The sequence below is a fragment of the Phacochoerus africanus genome, chromosome 8 (genome assembly GCF_016906955.1).
Source record: "Phacochoerus africanus isolate WHEZ1 chromosome 8, ROS_Pafr_v1, whole genome shotgun sequence".
Taxonomy (NCBI): Eukaryota; Metazoa; Chordata; class Mammalia; order Artiodactyla; family Suidae; genus Phacochoerus; species Phacochoerus africanus.
The window spans coordinates 62,601,577-62,621,077 of NC_062551.1; the positions used below are offsets into that span (position 1 = coordinate 62,601,577).

General features: G+C 51.2%; 1 protein-coding gene across 2 annotated transcripts in view; it reads left to right on the forward strand.

Annotated features, from left to right (window-relative positions):
• LOC125132980 (zinc finger protein 8-like) overlaps positions 1–19,501 on the forward strand; it is a 38,220-nt gene that overhangs the window by 14,558 nt on the left and 4,161 nt on the right. For both annotated transcript variants that reach the window (XR_007136366.1, XM_047790911.1), the window contains exons 1-3: positions 9,632–9,793; positions 16,050–16,176; positions 16,480–16,575. Coding sequence is in view for 1 of the 2 variants with exons in the window: in XM_047790911.1 (XP_047646867.1) it covers positions 9,728–9,793; positions 16,050–16,176; positions 16,480–16,575 (289 nt within the window). In the remaining variant the exon portion in view is untranslated. Of the gene's footprint in view, positions 9,794–16,049; positions 16,177–16,479; positions 16,576–19,501 lie in introns of those variants that run through there.

A 19,501-nucleotide genomic window follows, 5' to 3' on the forward strand; every position in this document is an offset into this window, starting at 1 on the left:
GACACTGAGGCCTGGGAGAAGGACTTGCCTAACAGACAACTGTTTGACTGTTCTTCTTGAGCAAACATCTGAGAGATGTTTCCATTTGGCAGGTCTTGAGAGTGGCCTCATGCACTGAAGGCATGTCTTAGAGACGTGAGTTTGGAAGATGGTGTGTGGTGGCCTCAAGTCCCTTCTTTCCAAACGGGGCACCCTTCAGGGGCTTAGGGGTCACGGGCTCCCAGAGAGTGCGGATGCCTGAGGGCACATGGGGGGCTGCAGCTGCTGTGTATGCCCTCAGTGCCTCGGGCCCTGCTCGGGGAGAGCTGTCCTTTCTTCTTTTTTTTTTTTTATATATATATATATATATTTTTTTATTTTGTTGTTGTTGTTGTTGCTATTTCTTGGGCCGCTCCCGCGGCATATGGAGGTTCCCAGGCTAGGGTCGAATCGGAGCTGTAGCCACCGGCCTACGCCAGAGCCACAGCAACACGGGATCCGAGCCGCGTCTGCAACCTACACCACAGCTCACGGCAACGCCGGATTGTTAACCCACTGAGCAAGGGCAGGGACTGAACCCGCAACCTCATGGTTCCTAGTCGGATTCGTTAACCACTGCGCCACGACGGGAACTCCAAGAGCTGCCCTTTCATAAAGCGAAATCCCAAGCCCCTTAAGGGCCCAAGCAGTGGGCTCCTTTGAAATGGGACCCTGAGACCTTTCCAGCCAAATCATCCTCACACCCAGAGGCCACTGGTTCCAAATCAGAATGTGCATAAGACCCACCTGAAGGGAAGTGCTAGAATCTCAGACTCCTGGACCCATCCCAACATGTGAAGAGTAGTCTCAAACGTGTGCATCCAGATGGCTGTTTCCTCTTGGTTTCACTTAAATTTATAGTTTGTTGTTGTTGTTGTTGTTGTTTTTCTGGCTCTGCCTGGCATCGTGGAAGTTTCCGGGCCAGGGATCAAACCTGTGCCACATCAGTGACAGTGCTGGATCCTTAACCTGCCGTGCCACTAGGGAATTCCACTCCTAAATATATTTTTGATAAAAGCAGCGGTGGAACTCTTGGGGGTCCACAAGACCACGTCCACATCCAGAGATTTCCTGGAATAACTCATGGGCTCAGCATATAGTTGTACTTGTGGCCGAGAGTGTTGGCAAGGGAGTAGCATGGATCATAAGCGAAAAGGACGGTGAAATCTCCCTGATGTCCCTGTGCAGGCTTCCAGCACCTTCCCTCCCCTGAGGGGCTCACACAAAGCACACTAGAGACCAGGCAAAAAGGCACCTTCTGCCAGCATGCACCACATCCCAGGCTCCCAGGCGCTTGGTGTAGATCACACGTATTTCCACAGTCCAGGCACAGGGACACAGCCTTGTCAGTTAAAGTACAGACAGCACTAAAAGCCCAGTTCCCGCAGGCCAGCCAAGGGCCAGCCTTGCCCACAGGACCTCCTAAAACTCTCAGCCTCAGACCTGCTGTGTGCGCCCTTTGGCCCAAGCTTTCCTGCATGAATACAGCTTGCAGAATTTACAGAACCTGTTCCTTTAAACTTTACACTGCTGCTCTGTCTACACATGTGAGTGAAGCTGACGGTTCATCCAGATCCTGCTTGGGATCGGTTTTCAGGAACATCATCCCACAGGCCCTGCCGTGATTCCACCTTGCAGACTTGAATCCCACGCCCTACTCGAGGCTTCGCTTAAATGCCGCAATGTCTTGATAAGAGAACAAAAAAGAGTGCATTTATTTTTTTCTTCTGTAAACACCCTGTACACAAGATACAAATTTAAATATTGAGCCTTGTTCATAAGGTCTGGATCAAGCTTACCAGGTGGAATTTTACTTACTGTGCAGGTGTGCTGTGCCACGATATTTGCTGACGACCGTAAGCAGAATAGCAGAATGCTCTTGACCTCAGATGATTCAGATCCACTAATGACGTGTATGTTTGCCTTCTGGAGACCATGGAAGCTCTGATTTTCTTTGGACACGATCAGCTCTTAGCATCTTAGCTCTTTAGACGGGACGCTAAGGCTGTATGAATTTTGTCAGTTGGCCATCCAACAGTGTGCTCTGTGTATCTGCTATTACCCAGGGATTCTTTATGCTATGATACTAATTCTCATCAGAAATCTAACTGATGTAGGAGCCTCTGTGTCTATGTTTAGGTCTCTTCTGCTTTCAGGTTGTGTAGTCTGTTTTCATAGTCTATCCTGCTCACTCTCCATGTAAACGTCACAGCGTCATCTTAAAGATCCCCCACCCACTGTGCTCTTTTTTTTGACCTTGAAGTTCTCAGAGCAGAAGTCCCAGGGAACTTGAAGTCCCACGGAGACCACTGTCTTCTCAGCAGCTGGCACTTTCTCTGTCCCCGGCCCTCAAGCAGGCTGGGCTGAGTCGTTGCAGATCCCTCAGAGAGGCGTTCAGCCGAGCCGTGCAGGTGATTGCTGCTGTGGGGTCCAAGGAAGTTGAGACCAGAAGCCTCTGGTGGGAGGCTGGGGGCCAGCAACAGTCAAAACAGCAGCTTCTCCATCCAGAGAGGTTGTGAGGACCTGGACACCACCCCCTGCCCACCCACCCCGCTGCCAGCCCAGTGCCCAGTGAGTGCGAACAGATTGAAGCCACTGAGAGTGGGGCTCGCTTGTTACCCCAGGAGAACCTAGTCCATCCTGATGGATACCATCCAACATAAAATAGACTGTATTTAAAATATCTCTAGGAGTTCCCATCGTGGCGCAGTGATTAACGAATCCGACTAGGAACCAAGAGGTTGCGGGTTTGATCCCTGGCCTTGCTCAGTGGGTTAAGGATCTGGCGTTGCCGTGAGCTGTGGTGTAGGTCACAGACGCGGCTCGGATCCCACGTTGCTGTGGCTCTGGCATAGGCTAGTGGCTGTAGCTCCAATTAAACCCCTAGCCTGGGAACCTCCATATGCCGAGGGAGCCGCCCTAGAAAAGGCGAAAAACAAAAAAACAAAAAAAAACAAATCCTAACATTCCCCGACACACACAAATATAGGTTTATGAGGGTCGGTCAGGATTTTGTCTTCTTTACTGCCAAACAGTTCCTAGTACATAACAGCTTTCTTTGTTCACTGAAGAAATGCTGGATAGCAGGCTTTTTTTTTTTTTTTTTTTTGCCTTTTTGGCTTTTTAGAGCTGCACCTGCAGCGTGTGGAGGTTCCCAGGCTAGGGGTTGAATCAGAGCTGTAGCTGCTGGCCTCTGCCACAACCACAGCAACTCAGGATCCCAGCCATGTCTGCGACCTACACCACACCTCACAGCAATGTGGGATCCTTAACCCACTGAGCAAGGCCAGGGATCAAACCCACATTCTCATGGATCCAAGTTGGGTTCATTAACCACCCAGCCATGATGGGAACTCCAATAACAGGGTTATTTACTTATTTTTTTTAACTTGAGCACTAGCAGGATGATGGGGAAAATAGGACCTGGAAAAGAATCTGAAAAAGAACGTAGGTACATGTGGCACTTCGTGGTACACCTGAGCTAACACTGCCTTGTAAATTAAGTGTACTTCAATTGAAAAAATGGTTTTAGGAATTCCTGTTGTGGCAAGCAGTAACAATCCCTACTAGTATCCATGAGGACACAGGTTCGATCCTTGGCCTCGTTTAGTGAGCTGTGCTGTGGGTTGCAGATGCAGCTTGCATCCCGTGTTGCTGTGGCTGTGGTGTGGGCTGGCAGCTCCAGTTCAACCCCTAGCCTGGGAACTTTCATGTGCCAAAAGTGTGGCCCTATAAAAAGCAAAAAAAAAAAAAAAAAGTTTTATTTTTTTTATTTGTGTGTGTGTGGTTGATAGAATTTTATTGGTTATGGAAAAGCTAATCTTTTTTATTTTTATTACTCAATGAATTTATTACATTTATAGTTGTACAATGATCATCACAATCCAGTGATGATTGTTACAGGTCTTCCATCCCACAACCCCAGCGCATTCCCCCCACCCCCCGAACTGTCTCCTTTGGAAAACATAAGTTGTTCAAAGTCTGTGAGTCAGTATCTGTTCTGCAAAGAAGTTCACATGTCCTTTTTTCAGATTCCACATGTCAGTGATAGCATTTGATGTTGGTGTCTCATTGTCTGACTGACTTCACTTAGCATAATTTCTAGGTCCATCCATGTTGCTGCAAATGCCGTTATTTCGTTCCTTTTAATGGCCGAGTAATATTGCATTGTGTCTATGCACCACATCTTCTGGATCCACTCCTCTGTCGATGGACATTTAGGTTGCTTCCATGTCTTGGCTATTGAAAATAGTGCTGCAGTGAACATCGGAGTACATGTGTCTTTGTGAGTTGTGGTTTTCTCTGGATAGATGCCCAGGAGTGGGATTGCTGGATCAAATGGGAGTTCTATTTTGAGTTTTCTGAGGAATCTCCAGACTGTTTTCCACAGTGGTTGCACCAACTGACAATCCCACCAACAGTGTACTAGGGCTCCTTTTTCTCCACACCCTCTCCAGCACTTATTTATTGTTTGTCGGGTTAAGAACCCAACTAGCATCCATGAGGATTCAGGTTCGATCCCTGGCCTCACTCAGTGGGTTAAGGATCCAGCATTGCCGTGAACTGTGGTGTAGCTCACAGACTCAGCTCGGATCGTGTGTTGCTGTGGCTGCAGGGTAGGCCAGCAGCTGCAGCTCCGATTGGCCCCCTATCCTGGGAACTTTCCATATACCAAAAAAAAAAAAAAAATTGTATAAATGGCTGACAAAATATTTTCCTGATTGTGTGTAAAGAGAGAGAGAAGGAAAAAGGAAATGTGGCAAAATATTACTGTCGGTGAACCTGCAACTAATGTTTCTGTTGAAATCTCTCTGAAATTTTTCCAAATAAAAAGGTGGGAGTTCCCGTCGTGGCTTAGCGGAAACGAATCCGACTAGGAACCATGAAGTTTCAGGTTCGATCCCTGGCCTCACTCAATGCGTTAAGGATCTGGCGTTGCTGTGAGCTGTGGTGTAGGTTGCAGACACGGCTCAGATCCTGCGTTGCTGTGGCTGTGGTGTAGGCCGGCAGCTACAGCTCCGATTCGACCCCTAGCCTGGGAACCTTCATATGCCGCAGGTGCAGCCCTAAAAAGATAAGAACAAAAAAACCAATAAGCAAAAAAACAAAAAGGTGTATGAAATAGGAACAGGTGTTATGTATCATGTGTTATATATCTATTCGCAAGCGCATTCACATCAGCCGCTCCGTGCGAGTAGCGTGTGCTGTACATCTAGCACTGATCTTGTGCCGGACTCGCATTAACTATTTCACATTTACCATCAGTTTCTTTCCTTCTCATCACAGGCCTCTGAGGGAGCCAACGTTATTTTACAGGTGAGGTATCTGAGTCTTAGAGAGGTACGGAGGCTTTCTTAAGATCACTTAGCTAGCCGGGTAGGCATCTGGGTTTTTTGGTTTTTGGCCTCCCGGAGCATGTAGACGTTCCCAGGCCAGGAATGGAACCTGCGCCACAGCAGTGACCGTGCTACAGGCAATCGCAATAGCAGATCCTTAACCGCTAGCCCACAATGGAACCCCAGGAAACTGTTTTATCCTTTGCAGATCTCTTTAACGTTTGGCCTGCCTGAAGGCAGCTGGAGTATCATAACCACTTATGCCTCTGAGAATTGCACAACTCTCAGCAAATAAGAACTCTGTCCAAACCCTTGTGCTAAGATATGACCACACACTTACATGGCTTCTAGAAGCATAAGGCTGCGTCTCTATGGAGATCCTAGCCTCCGGTCAAAATGCTTTCTTGAGAAACGCTGCCAGGAATTTGCAGTTTGCTCTAGCCAACACCTGAGGGCCTTTTTTTTTTTTTTTTTGCCATTTCTAGGGCCGCTCCTGCGGCTTAGGGAGGTTCCCAGGCTAGGGGTCGAATCGGAGCTGTAGTCATCGGCCTACACGAGAGCTATAGCAACGCGGGATCCGAGCCGCGTCTGCCACCTACACCACAGCTCACTGCAATGCCAGATCCTCAACCCACTGAGCAAGGGCAGGGATCGAACCCGCAACCTCATGGTTCCTAGTCGGATTCGTTAACCACTGAGCCACGACGGGAACTCCTGAGGGCCCTTTCTTAGAGCCCTGACTAAAAAGGGTTTACAATTGTGAATCCTTTCTCTGACCCTTTGAGATGTCTTTGTATTTCCTTCAACTCAGAAGTGTCTTTCTCAGGGACCTGAAAGCCATTCCTTTGAAATGCAGTCATCAGAAAAGGTTGGGCCTCTGTCTCCAGTCTCTGTGGGAGGATAGAACCCTAACTTACCCCAACCCTAATTCCTAACTGGGCATGTCCAGCAGCAGACACAGCTGGCCCCGTCACATTTACAGTGACCCACGCTTTGTCGTTTCTCACGCGCTCCCCCACGTGCTCCCCTCTTCTGATTCCCTCATTCTCCCTTCAAAACACCCAGTTGGGCACATCTTCAAATGGAGCTTATCTCTTTCCCCTACATCAGCAGTTACTGTATAAAATCTGTTTTCGCCGAGATACTGATGTCTGACTCTTTTTAACACCTTCAATCTGTTACTCATCAAGAAGCCTCTGAAAAACTCTACATTTGTGAGAAAATGGGAGTCGGGGAAAAAAGCATTATTATGAACTTAGTTTAGAACTCACTGACTCAGAGTTCCCGTCATGGTGCAGTGGTTAATGAATCCGACTAGGAACCATGAGGTTGCAGGTTCGATCCCTGGCCTTGATCAGTGGGTTAAGGATCTGGCGTTGCCGTGAGCTGTGGTGTGGGTTGCAGAGGCGGCTCAGATCCTGCAATGCTGTGGCTCTGGCCTAGGCCGGTAGCTACAGCTCCGAATAGACCCCTAGCCCTGGCACCTCCATATGCCGTGGGAGCGGCTCAAGAAAATACAAAAACAAAAACAAAAAAATCTCACTGACTCATAGAAAGGGTTTCAGGAATCCCATGGTGTGTCCACAGCATTCACTTTGAGAACTACTGCAATAGATAAAACTCTGTAGTATAAGCAAGGAAAAAACAAAACTACTAGAAAAGAAACAATTAAAATAATAGGGGTAGTTCCTGTTGTGGCTCAGTGGTAACGAACCTGACTACTATCTATGAGGATGCAGGTTCGATCCCTGGCCCTGCTCCATGGGTTAAGGATCAGGTGTTGCTGTGAGCTGTATGTGGTGTAGGTCGAAGACTCAGCTCAGATCCCATATTGCTGTGGCTGTGGCACAGGCCAGCAGCTGTAGCTCCGACTTGACCCCTAGCCTAGGAACCTCCATATGCTGCAGGCGCAGCCATAAAAAGCAAATAAATAAATACATAAACAAAATAATGGGGAAACAGCATGCAGACTGGTACATGCAGACTGGTGCATGCAGACTCATCAAGATTCAGCACAGTTATGACTGGGGCAAATGAGCCCATCGGTTTGATTCTAAAATAAATACAAGAGGTGTTCCCAGGGAGAAGATACAGACCCAACACTCACCACTTCACCCTCTGGAGCCCTTCTGCTGAGAGAAAGGCAATAGACCCTTCCAGACCTCTCTGCCTATAGAGAAAGGGACTCTGCCAGGAAAGTTTGTTGGGCTCCCAATAGTGGCCAGATTCTGTTTCCTGGAAGCTGCCAGATCTGTGGTTCCCACAGCCACCTGCTCTGGTGACTGTGCCTTACACATCCACCTCCTGGTTGGGCAGACCCTGTGGGGTTGGGCCCTGGGTGGGGTGGCAGGGGTGATGCCCAGCAGGGAGAAGAGCCGGTCGCTGGACTGGAGTGGGGCGATACTGGGGCAGAAAGAGAGAACAGGGATGGAAGAGGGTGTGGAAATCGCGGCCCCTTGGAAGCCAGATGCCCAGTGTCCACAGTGACTGTGATCGTTCACCCCTTTGTAGTGTTTGTGGTTTATTGTGTGTCTACAGCAGCAGCCCCATGGGGGCAGGTGAGTATCTCTATTCCTTGCTTTGTGTGCCTGGTTCCTAGCATACAGCAAATGGTCAAGTAAATAGTTGTACTGGTTCAACTGCCTGTGATGAACATCTGCTTTTCCTTCTTTCCTAATAACCTTTTTTTTTTTTTTTTTTGGTCACATCCATGGCATTCGGAAGTTCCTGTGCCAGGATCCAGCCTGTGCCACATCAGGGACCCAAGCCACTGACAACAAAGGATCCTTAACTCACTGAGCCACCAGGGAACTCCAAATAAACCTTTTTTTTTTTTTTTTTTGGTCTTTTTAGGGCCGCACCTGTGGCACATGCAAGTTCCTAGGCCAAGGGTCGAGTGGGAGCTGGAATTGCCCTATTACACCAGGGCCACAACCACAACACAGGGAGATTCAAGTGGCATATGAGACCTAGTTGGGGCAACTCAGGGTCTTTAACCCACTGAGGGAGGCCAGAGGTGGAAACTGCAACCTCGTGGTTCCTAGTAGGATTCATTTCTGCTGCAGCATGAAGGGGAACTCCCAAATAACTTTTTTTTTTTTTTTTGCTTTTTAGGGCTGCACCTGCAGCATATAGAGGTTCCCAGGCTAGGGGTCCAATCGAAGCTGACAGCCTACATCACAGCAACTGCAACACAGGATCGGAGCCACGTCTGTGTGACCTACACCACAGCTCACGGCAATTCCGGATCCTCAACCCACTGAGCGACTCCAGGGATAGAACCGGCAACCTCATGGTTCCTAGTCGGATTCCTTGCTGTTGCACCACTAAGGGGACTCCTCAAATAAACTTTTTAATAGACTCCAACAGACCCACAGAAATGACCCATTGCAAAGGGAACAGCCCAAATAGAGAAACAGAAGTTGATCAGCGCTCAGAAAATGTGTCCCTCCCAGTTGGTAGCCCTTTAAAACCGGTTTTATTAACACAATGTTCTTATACTTTGAAACATAAAAATGTTTTAAGCGCAATGGCAGTATACGAGCCAGAAAGAAACAAGAAAAGCCCCAGGAGTTCCCATCGTGGCTCAGTGGCTAATGAATCCGACTAGGAACCATGAGGTTGCGGGTTCTATCCCTGGCCTTGCTCAGTGGGTTAAGGATCCGGCTTTGCCATGAGCTGTGGTGTAGGTCACAGACGCGGCTCGGATCCCACGTTGCTGTGGCTCTGGCGTAGGCCGGCGGCTATAGCTCCGATTCGACCCCTAGCCTGGGAATCTCCATTTGCCGCGGGAACGGCCCAAGAAATGGCAAAAAGGCAAAAAAAAAAAAAAAAAAAAAGCCCCAGGTCTCCTGTGCATTTCCAACTGGGAAAGGCAGGCCGGAATTTCAACCTGGGCGGTCGCATTCCAGGGTGCAGTCCGGTGTTTGATAGATGGGCCCGGGGACACCAGAGAGCAAGGCTGCCAGGAAGGGTGGGCTGGGAGATCTGAGACCTCAGCACCGTAATGACTCTGGAGGACCTCCGCCCACCAGTCCCGCTGCACGGCCGCCTGAGGCTCCCATTGGCGGGAAGCCGGCGAGCGGATGCTCCCATTGGCCCGTAGTCGGGACAGCCCCCTTGGCCGAAGGGCATGCGCCAGGAAGCTCCCATTGGCCCGAAGCACGAAAGCTCCCATTGGTCAAGGCTCCAGGAACGAAGGTTTCCATTGGCCAGGCGCTGAGGCGCGCCGCTCGGCCTTCTGGGAGCTGTATTTGCAGCGTCGCCCGCGCAGCCGCCATTGTCCCCGGGCAGCGACTCCCCAAATCCTTGTTGGGGGGTGGCTCTCGGGTTCGGGGTCGCCAAGGGTTCCTGTCCTCACCTGTCTGCCCAGGATGGATCCCGAGGAGGAAGCAGCGGCGTTGGCGATGGCTACGGGTCCCCCGGAGGAACGGCCTCAGGTAGGCCGTAACAATAATAGTAACAATAACAACGACGGCAGCGGGCCCAGGCAGGGCGTCTACCACAGATACTGACCCTTTAGCCCTCGCAGCGCACGGAGCGGGGTCGGGCGTTAGAGCCCCAATCCCTGGATATACTGGGAGACGGAAGCCCCGGTTGAGGCGCCCGGACCAACCTAGCTGGTTAAGAAGGGCGTCGGGCTTCGAACCCGGGCCTTCCAGTCCTCGAGTGCGCATGCTTCCCGGGCCTCTGGCCTTCCGGTTCCAGGATGCGACTTTGGGTGGTTCCCGAGGACCAGGCTCGCCCCCCCGACACCCTTCCCCCGGTCCCGAAGGCCGACCTCTCTGCGGAAGGGTAATAGTAACTGGCGTAGAGATGCTCCCGCGGGCGGAGTCCACCGACCCCCACCCAGAGCCCCGCTGCCCGAAACCCCCGGCCTGTGGCCGGGACGCAGTCTCCGGGGGTGAGGACAGGGGATCACACCCCGCGTTTGTGGGGCAGGAGCGATACAGGGCTCCTGCAGGGCTGGCGGGGACTGCAGTTCTCGGCAGCCTGTTCGGAAGGCCATCTGGGAAGGCGCCTGATTCGAAGCTCCAGCGTTTCTGGACAAAGTGTCCGCTGCCTGTGTTCTCCGCATAGTGCTTTCTCCCCGTGGCAGGAGCCTAAAGAAATTCGTAATTTCTGAAGCGCCTGGACTTTTTTTAAATTGTTGTCCATGGGGATTTGCATTTATTTCAGATTTGGTATGCAGAGTGAGCCTCAGTAATCCCGGATGTGCACGTGTTGAGAAATGTGTTGTTGCAGATTGATGAGAAAGGCAACCGGGCCTTAGTTTACTTTGCTGTGGCTGGGAGTGGGGGGCAGGGAGTGAGCCATGTCAGAGAACACCAGAGCTGGACAGCAGTTAAAGCAGTAAGAACAGAATGTGTTCGGGAACTGTCGCAATAGGGGAAGAGACTTCAGTATAGAACTGCGCTTAATTCCAAATACAAGAAAAAGTGGGGATTTACAGGAGGTTGGGGGGTAATTCTTGCTGAACTGAACTGAAACAGGATTCTTGCTTAAGCAGGCCAAGTGATGGGATGTTACCTGGAGTATTTTGAGGGATGAGGACTTTGAGAAGATGTCAAGAAGGGAGTTCCTGTCATAGTGCAGTGGTTAACGAATTTGACAAGGAGCCATGAGGTTACAGGTTCGATCCCTGGCCTTGCTCAGTGGGTTACGGATCCGGCATTGCCATGAGCTGTGGTGTAGGTCGAAGACACGGCTCACATCCTGAGTTCAGCTGTGGCTCTGGTGTAGGCGGGTGGCTGCAGCTCCGATTAGACCCCTAGCCTGGGAACCTCCATATGCCGAGGGAGCGGCCCTAGAAAAGGCAAAAAGACCAAAAAAAAAAAAAAAGAAAGAAAGATATCAAGAGGGATTGGATATGAAGGGTAGGATTCTGGCTATAACCTATGGGACAGGATTTTTGGTAGGGATGCAAAAATGGACACAGGGGAGTTCCCTTCATGGCTCAGTGATTAACGAACCAGACCAGGATCCATGAGGATGTGGATTCAATCCCTGGCTTCCTTCAATGTTTAAGGATCAGGTGTTGCCGTGACCTGTGTTGTAAGTTGCAGATGAGGCTCCGATCCTGCGTTGCTGTGGCTGTGGTGTAGGCCGGCATTGGTAGCTCTGATTAGACCCCTGGCCTGGGAACCTTCATATGCTGCAGGTGCGGCCCTAAAAAAAGCAAAAAAAAAAGACACAGGATATTGTTTTGTGGTGCAACAGGTTGGGGATCTGGTGTTGTCACTGAGTGGCTTGGGTGGCTGCTGTGGCACCCGCTCTGTCCCTGGGCTGGAAACTCTCTTTTGCTGTGGGCATAGCCAGAGGGGAAAAAAATGGATGCAGAAGCCCAAAGCTCAGGGCTTAGTTTAGAAGATGGTTCAGATGAGCTAAACTAAAGTTTGGTCAAGGAGAAAATCTTTGTCAGTGGTGAGAACCTTAATAGGGTGTCTGTTATCTGTTGCTGTGTAGTAGCCTAAAACAGTAGTAAAAGTTCCCTGCTGTTGTGGCTCAACAGTAACGAACCCGACTAGTATCCATGAGGATACAGGTTCAGTCCCTAGCCTTGCTCAGTGGGTTAAGGATCCAGCGTTGCTGTGAGTTGTGGTGTAGTTCCCAGACAAGGCTTAGATCCTGCATTGCTGTGGCTGTAGTGTAGGCCAGCAGCTGCAGCTCCATCCAATTTGACCCCTAGTCTGGGAACTTCCATATGCCTTATGTGTGGCCCTAAAATACAAATAAATAAATAGATAAATATGATTGCAGTTTTTGATAATAGGACTTTTGAAATGACTTAGCTGGTGGTTCTGACCCCGACTCGTTACAGTCAAGATGTCAGCCTGGACTGCTCATCTGAGACTTGACTGGGGCTGGAGCATCCACCTCCAAGATGGCTCATTTATGTGATAGTTGGCAGGTGGCCTCTGTTCCTCTCCCATGGGCTTCTCCGTGGAGCTGCCTGGATGTCCTCAACATGGCACCTAGCTTCCCACAAATGAGTGATCCAGGATAGAGCTAGATGGAAGCCACAAGTGACCTGGGGTCAGGATTCACACTCTGCAGTATCCTATCGGTTACACAAATCAAACCTGCTCAGTTTAGGAGGGGACTGCAGAAGGGCTGGGATCCCTGTGGGCCATCTTGGAGGCCCGCTTATCGCAGGAGCAGAGAGCTGCAGAGCCACTCTTCCTGTCAAGGCTGCAGGGGAGAATCTGTTTCTGCCTTTTCCAGCTATCAGACTGTAGACCTTACGTTTCTTGGTTCATGGCCCTTTGTCTTTTTTTTTTTTTTTCTCTTTTTTTTTTTTCAGGGCCGCACCCGAAGCATAAGGAGGTTCCCAGGGTAGGGATCCAATCTGAGCTACCTGCCTACACCACAGCCACAGCAACGCAGGATCCGAGCCACATCTGCAACCTACACCACAGCTCACATCTGTGACCTACGCCACAGCTCACGGCAATGCCGGATCCTTAACCCACTGAGTGAGGCCAGGAATCCAACCCACAATCTCATGGTTCCTAGTTGGATTCATTTCTGCTGCGCCACAATGGGAACTCCAGCCCTTTGTCTATTTTCAAAGCCAGCAGCATAGGCTTTTGCTTTAGTGGCCACATTGTCTTCTGCCTTCTGTAATTAAATCTCCCAATGCCTTCCCTTTAGAAGGACACATGTGATTGCATTTAGGGGCCATCTGGATAATCCAGAATAATTCCTTTATCTTTAAATTCCTTAATCACATCCACAGAGTCCCTTTGCCCGTGTATGGTAACATTCCAGATTCCAAGTACTCGAACTCAGGCATCTTTGGGGGCCCTTTTTCGGCCAACTATAGCCACACTTAAAGGGGTCCTCCCATATCTAAAGGTGAAAAGGGCCCCTTCAGGTGTTTTAAGCAGGAATGGCATGAGCTTGAGAGAAAACATTCAGGTATCTGGAGGTGGGGGTAAGAGAGACACTGAGAGTAGGGTGACCAGGTGCCAGCTGATGCCAGGGTGGTCTGGTCAGCTGTGGGAGAGTATCTAGAGGAAAGGGGCCTGACAGTCCCCATCCTTCCAGGCCCCAGTAGTGCAGAGCGAGAGGAGGGCTACAAGGGTCCAAGGTAGGGCATCAGGGAGGGTCACAAGAGGCAAGGAGTGGTGTCCTGCTGGCATTCCAGGAGGAGACAAGAAGGCCTCATGTGATGCCACCGAGAGGTCTTGTGGCCTAAGACAGGCCAGAACCCAGTGGACCCGGCGGCTGGGTTGTCACTGGCAACAGAGTAGGTGATGGTGGGTGGGGGCAGGGAGCACAGGGGGCATGTTATCAAAGTTGGGGACCCTCTGAGTGGGAGGTGACTATATGGGGACAGGAGCAGAGATCTCCAATTCCAACCAAAGGGTTCTGCAGATCTGCTGCACAGTTTTTGTCAGAGCCACATGCTGCCTGTACTATAATTTCTTGAATATTTTATTTTTTTGTCTTTCTGCTATTTCTTGGGCCGCTCCCACGGCATATGGAGGTTCCCAGGCTAGGGGTCGAATCGGAGCTGTAGCCACCAGCCTACACCACAGCCACAGCAACGCGGGATCCGAGCCACGTCTGCAACCTACACCACAGCTCATGGCAATGCTGGATCGTTACCCACTGAGCAAGGGCAGGGACCAAACCCGCAACCTCATGGTTCCTAGTTGGATTGGTTAACCACTGCGCCACAACGGGAACTTCTCTTGAATATTTTAAAATCGTGTTTTCCTTAAAAGGAAATACCATTTTATTTTATTTTATTTATTTTATTTTGCTTTTTATGGCCACACCCTGGCATATGGAAGTTCCCAGGCTAGGGGTTGAATAGGAGCTACAGCTGCCGGCCTGCGCCACAGCCACAGCAACACGGAATCCAAACCTCATCTTTGACCCACACCACAGCTCACGGCAACGCCAGTTCCCTGACCCACTGAGCAAGGCCAGGGATTGAACCCACATCTTCATGGATACTAGTCGGATTCGTTTCCACTGTGCCACACAGGAACTCCAAAAATACCATTTTAAAATGGAAGTATTTGGTATGTAATTTTGACTTGCATTCCCCTGGTGGTGAATGTTGAGCATCTTTTCCGTGCTTATTAGCTATTTGTATATTTTATATCTTCTTAAAGTTAGACCCTTTGCCCTTTTAAATTTGATTATCTTTATCATTGAGTTTTACCAGTTCTTCATATCTAGATACTTACAAGTCACTTATCAGGTGTGATTTGCAGTTATTTCCCATCACATGGGTGTCCTTTCACTTTTTTGATAATGTCTTTAGGGACACAAAAGTCTTTAATTTGGGAGTTCCCGTCGTGGCTCGGTGGTTAACAAATCCGACTAGGAACCGTGAGGTTGCAGATTCGATCCCTGGCCTCTCTCAGTGGGTTAAGGATCTGGCGTTGCTGTGAGCTGTGGTGTAGGTTGCAGACAAGGCTCGGATCCCGTGTTGCTGTGGCTGTGGCATAAGGCCGGCGGCTACAGCTCTGATTGGACCCCTAGCCTGGGAATCTCCATATGCTGCGTGTGCGGTCCTAGAAAAAGACAAAAAAAAAAGAAGTCTTTAATTTTAGTGAAGTTCAGTTTATTTTTTATTTCATCACTTGTCCTTTTGCTATTAGATCTCAAAATCCTTTGCCAAATACAAGATTTTAAAGATTTATCCATGTGTTTTCTTCTAAGAGTTGTAATAGTTTTTACATTTATATCTTTGATCTATTTTGAGTTTTTACATATGGTGTGAGGTAGAACAACTTTATTCTTTTGCATGTGGCTCTCCAGTTGTCCTATAGGAAGTATTTTATAGCCGCTTAATCCTTCTTATAGTCCCCAAGGAGTGATCCTTTGCAGACAAGGAAACAAGAAGGCAGAGGTGGCTACCAGCGCTGTGCCTCTTGAGGCGATGACAGAGCCAAGGCTCTGACCCAGCTTTCGATCATGGCCATGGCCAACCCAACCCACAGGAGTATTTCATTTGTGGGAAACTTTTTAAATGCATTGCATCAACTTTAAAAAATTTGAAGTTTTCACCTTAAAATGTGGTCTCATTTTCAGCTTCTTGCTACAGATTGGAAATTCTGAGCATGTGGGGCCTGTCTTTCCCCCACAGTCAGTTGGTCTGAGTGCCAGCTGCCCCCTCAGACCGGGCACATATTACCCATCACTTCCTGCATCATCACCTCGCAGATTAAATGCCCGTGTCAGCTCTTAAATGGGCCACTTCAGTCACTTATGCGTCTGCTCAGTCCCTGAAGGCCAGTGAGTTTCCAACTCCAGTTGCACACCCTCCTTTTCAGGGAGGGTAAGAAGCCTGCTGTGAAGCCGAGGGTTTCTTAGAGCGTCAGCTGTTGCTGCCTGACAGACTGTCCCAAGATGAAGTAGCCATTTCTTTAGCCCACACATGTGCAAGTCAGCAGTAGAGACTGGTCTCCGTCAGCACCTTCCCTGCCAGAGGTCAGCTGTAGGTCCCGAGGGTGGCTTTGATGTTGCCTTGATGCTTTCGTAGGACCTCACCACACAACCCACCCTCACACATAGCAGCCCAGTAGGTGCCCAGTAAGACCTGACTTGCCTTGCTCGGCACGTGCTCTCTCTCAGGACGCTGGCCTGCTTGTCTTCACCATCCCCGCTCCTCTTCCGCTTCCAGAGAGCACGGATGGGGACAGTCCAGCCAATTGAGTGTGTGTGATGTTTCAGGAGCCGGTGACTTTCCGGGACGTGGCCGTGGACTTCACCCAGGAGGAGTGGGGGCGGCTGGGCCCTGCCCAGAGGATCCTGTACCGAGACGTGATGCTGGAGACCTTTGGGCACCTGCTGTCCGTGGGTGAGGCCCGCTTCCCAAGCTGGTGCTCTGAGGCCTGCAGTGACTTACCCTTTGTGGGTTGTGGGTGGTAGGCCTCTGGTAAGAGAGCTGGACCTGGGCTGGGGCTCAGAGACCTTGCGTTCCCATTCCCTCTGGGATGAGCTGGTAGGAGGGTGTCTGCCCTTTTCTGTCCCAAAGCGAAACTTCTGTTGTGCTGTGTCCTGTGCCCTGATGATCAGGAGTCTAGGGTCGGAGCCTGGGCTGCTGCTTTTTCTGCAGAGCAGACCCACCCCCACCGCCTCTTTCGTCTTTCTCTGTTTCCAGGGCCTGAGCTTCCCAAACCCGACGTCATCTCCCAGCTGGAGCAAGGGGCTGAGCTGTGGGTGGCAGAGAGAGGAATTGCCCAGGGCTGCTATCCAGGTGAGAACCCACCAGAGGGGACCCCCTTCAGGAGTAGGCGTGCTGCGTGGAAGGGCTTGTGTCGGAGTCCCTGAGAAAGGATGCGGGGGCCAAGTCCAGAGGGAGCCAGGGGCCAGCCTCAGAGCCCTTCCCAGGGGAGTGGCCTGGGCATGCTCCGTGCCCCCGGCAGTGAGTTGTGACAGCACGTGAGAAGTGTTGGCTACCAGGGAAGCGCTCTCTGGGCTCTGGGCCCAGGGTTTTTATAGGGGGCTGGTCACACAGGCGCACCCCTCCCACCCCCCGCTCCTGGCACAGACCAAACTCATACGAAAAGCAGGTGTGGTCAGAAACCATATTGTTGGCACCAGCAGTGAACCTCTCTCTCTGACCAATTAGGTTGGTGGCAGCCCTCCCGAAATCCGAGGTCCCAAACCCAGCCCAAGTCCAGCCCTGAAAGCTGGCCCTCTTAGCTGGCGGCCTCAGGCTGACCCGGTAGCTCTTTCCGCAAGGCGTCTGGTCCCTGACCTCCGTCCCTGCCTGGCGTGCTCCCCGACTCCCCTCCAGCGGTCTGGATCCCACCGCTTCCAGCACCTTCTCACTGCCCTTCCGCAGGGTCGTTGCCCATGTGTGAGCTTGCCCTTCATCTTCCCTATGTCTTTCTCGCACGTCCACGTTGTGTAAACCTGTTCCCCACATGCTTTGTTGTCTCGGGCACAGGATCGTATTCAGCCATAAACACCGAACACTGGGCTAGAGCAGCTCAGGAAAGAGCAGTGTTTTTCTCACGGAGCAGCACCGCTGCGGAACTGAGGCTGCCTGGGCCGGTGGTTCTGACTCTCGGGCCTTTTGGGGGGTGGGGGGGGCACAGCCTCTGTGCTCGGGGAGGGGATGTGAGAAGAAAGGTGCCAATCTCATGTCCCCTTTCATCAGAACTCCGCATGTCACCCATCGAGGTCTCAGCCGCTAGGAGGCTGGGAACAGGGTCTGGAGTGTCATCGCTGGCTGGCCTCTCCCTGGAGCTGGTGTGCGGGTACCCTGACCACATTCTGAAGGAAGGGGGCTGTGGCCACGGGACAGAGAACATCAGTACGTGCAGCTCAGCCTCCCACCTACAAGCATCTGGCACCATCTGCAGGAATCACCTCATCTGCTCTGAGGCTTGGAGCCTGTCGGGCAGCTTCCAGCCCCAAGGGCTGGCTTTTGTTCCCCCAGGCCCTGAGCTAACTCCCCTCAGGCCAGCCCTTTTCTGTCTCCGGTCCCAAGCATGCCGTTGCCATAAAATTCATCCATTTAAAATGTACTCTGCCGGAAGTCCCCTCGCAGCACAGCAGGTTAAGGATCCAGCGTTGTCACTGCAGTGAGAAGTTTTGGTTTTGAGTATGTTCGCAGATTGTACACTCATCACACTACCTAGTTAGTTCCCGGCATTTCAGCTCCCGGAGGCCACCTGCCGGCAGTACTGCAGTGTGTGTCTACCCACCCGTACTGCTGGCAACCAGATGGTGGTTTTTCTCTCAGCAGCCAGTCCTCACCTCCAGACTCTAGCCAAGGGTCCCAGCGACTCAGCCCCTTTCCGACAGCATCTCCCTGGAGACCCCACGGCTCGAGGCCTCAGCTCCATAGGCTGCCCCCCTTCCGACGCTAGTCACACGCCAGGGCCTCCCATGCTTTTTGCTTTTTGCTTTTTGGCTGTAGGTCGGGCGCTCCCACAGCCCCTCCCCCAGTTCACTAACTTGCCGTGACCGCTCAGGGAACCACTCCTTGCATTTACTGCTTTTGATCAGTGCTGACATAAAGGAGACACATGAGCAAGCAGCGGTCACAAGGGAGAGGCTGGAGCTTCCTGTCCTGAAGCTACCCAGGGCCCCCCAAGAGTCACCTCCTTAGCATGAGGGCATATGGTCGAGGGGGATGTACTGCAGTTAACAAAAGGTGATACTCATCCCTCTCACCTTAGGGAGCCTCATCCCCAGCCTCTAAGGCTGGCCAGTAGCTATTTGAGGCGTTGGGGGCCAATGTGCCGTCTGTGTGTGTGTGTCCTATCACTGCTCGAACACGTTAGCACAAAGACAACAGCTTAAAACAGCATACGTTTATTACTCCCAGTTGGATCAGACCTGACAGTTTATCGGCTCCGGACCTCACACGGCCAGAGGCGGGGTGTCTGCAGGCTAGACCCCGGGGTGGCAGGCGTACTGGGAGACTCGGGGAAGAATTCGCATCCAGGCTCAGTCAGGTTGTTGGCAGAGTCCGGTTCCAGGTGGTGGCACAGAGGTTTCCGTTTCCTTGCAGACCATCAGCCAAGAGCTGTGACCTGCCGAGGCACCCATGTTCCCCTCTCATGTCCGCTGCCCAGCCATCCTCTCCCTTCTGCCTCTTCTGCTTTCAGAGGCTGGGGCTTGCTTTGGGCCCACCCCGGAAGCCACATCAGCTCTCTCTTTTGAGGCTTAAGGTCGGCTGATGAGAGAACTTCATGTCACCTACAAAATCCCATCACAGCAGAACCTGGATGACGAAACAGCCGGGGACAGCTCTAGAATTCTGCTGGTCTCTCTCCTGTTTTTTTCCTTACGGCCCTGAAAACCGTTGGTAGCTTGGCAGTAGCTGGTCCGCTCCTGATCTAGGCCTTCCTGGCCCATGGCAGGTGCTTAAGAAATCTTGGTGGAGGAGTTCCCGTCGTGGCGCAGTGGTTAACGAATCCGAGTAGGAACCATGAGGTTGCGGGTTCGGTCCCTGCCCTTGCTCAGTGGGTTAAGGATCCGGCGTTGCCCTGAGCTGTGGTGTAGGTTGCAGACGCGGCTCGGATCCCACGTTGCTGTGGCTCTGGTGTAGGCCGGCGGCTACAGTTCCGATTAGACCCCTAGCCTGGGAACCTCCATATGTCGAGGGAGCGGCCCAAGAAATAGCAAAAAGACAAAAAAAAAAAAAGAAAGAAAGAAATCTTGGT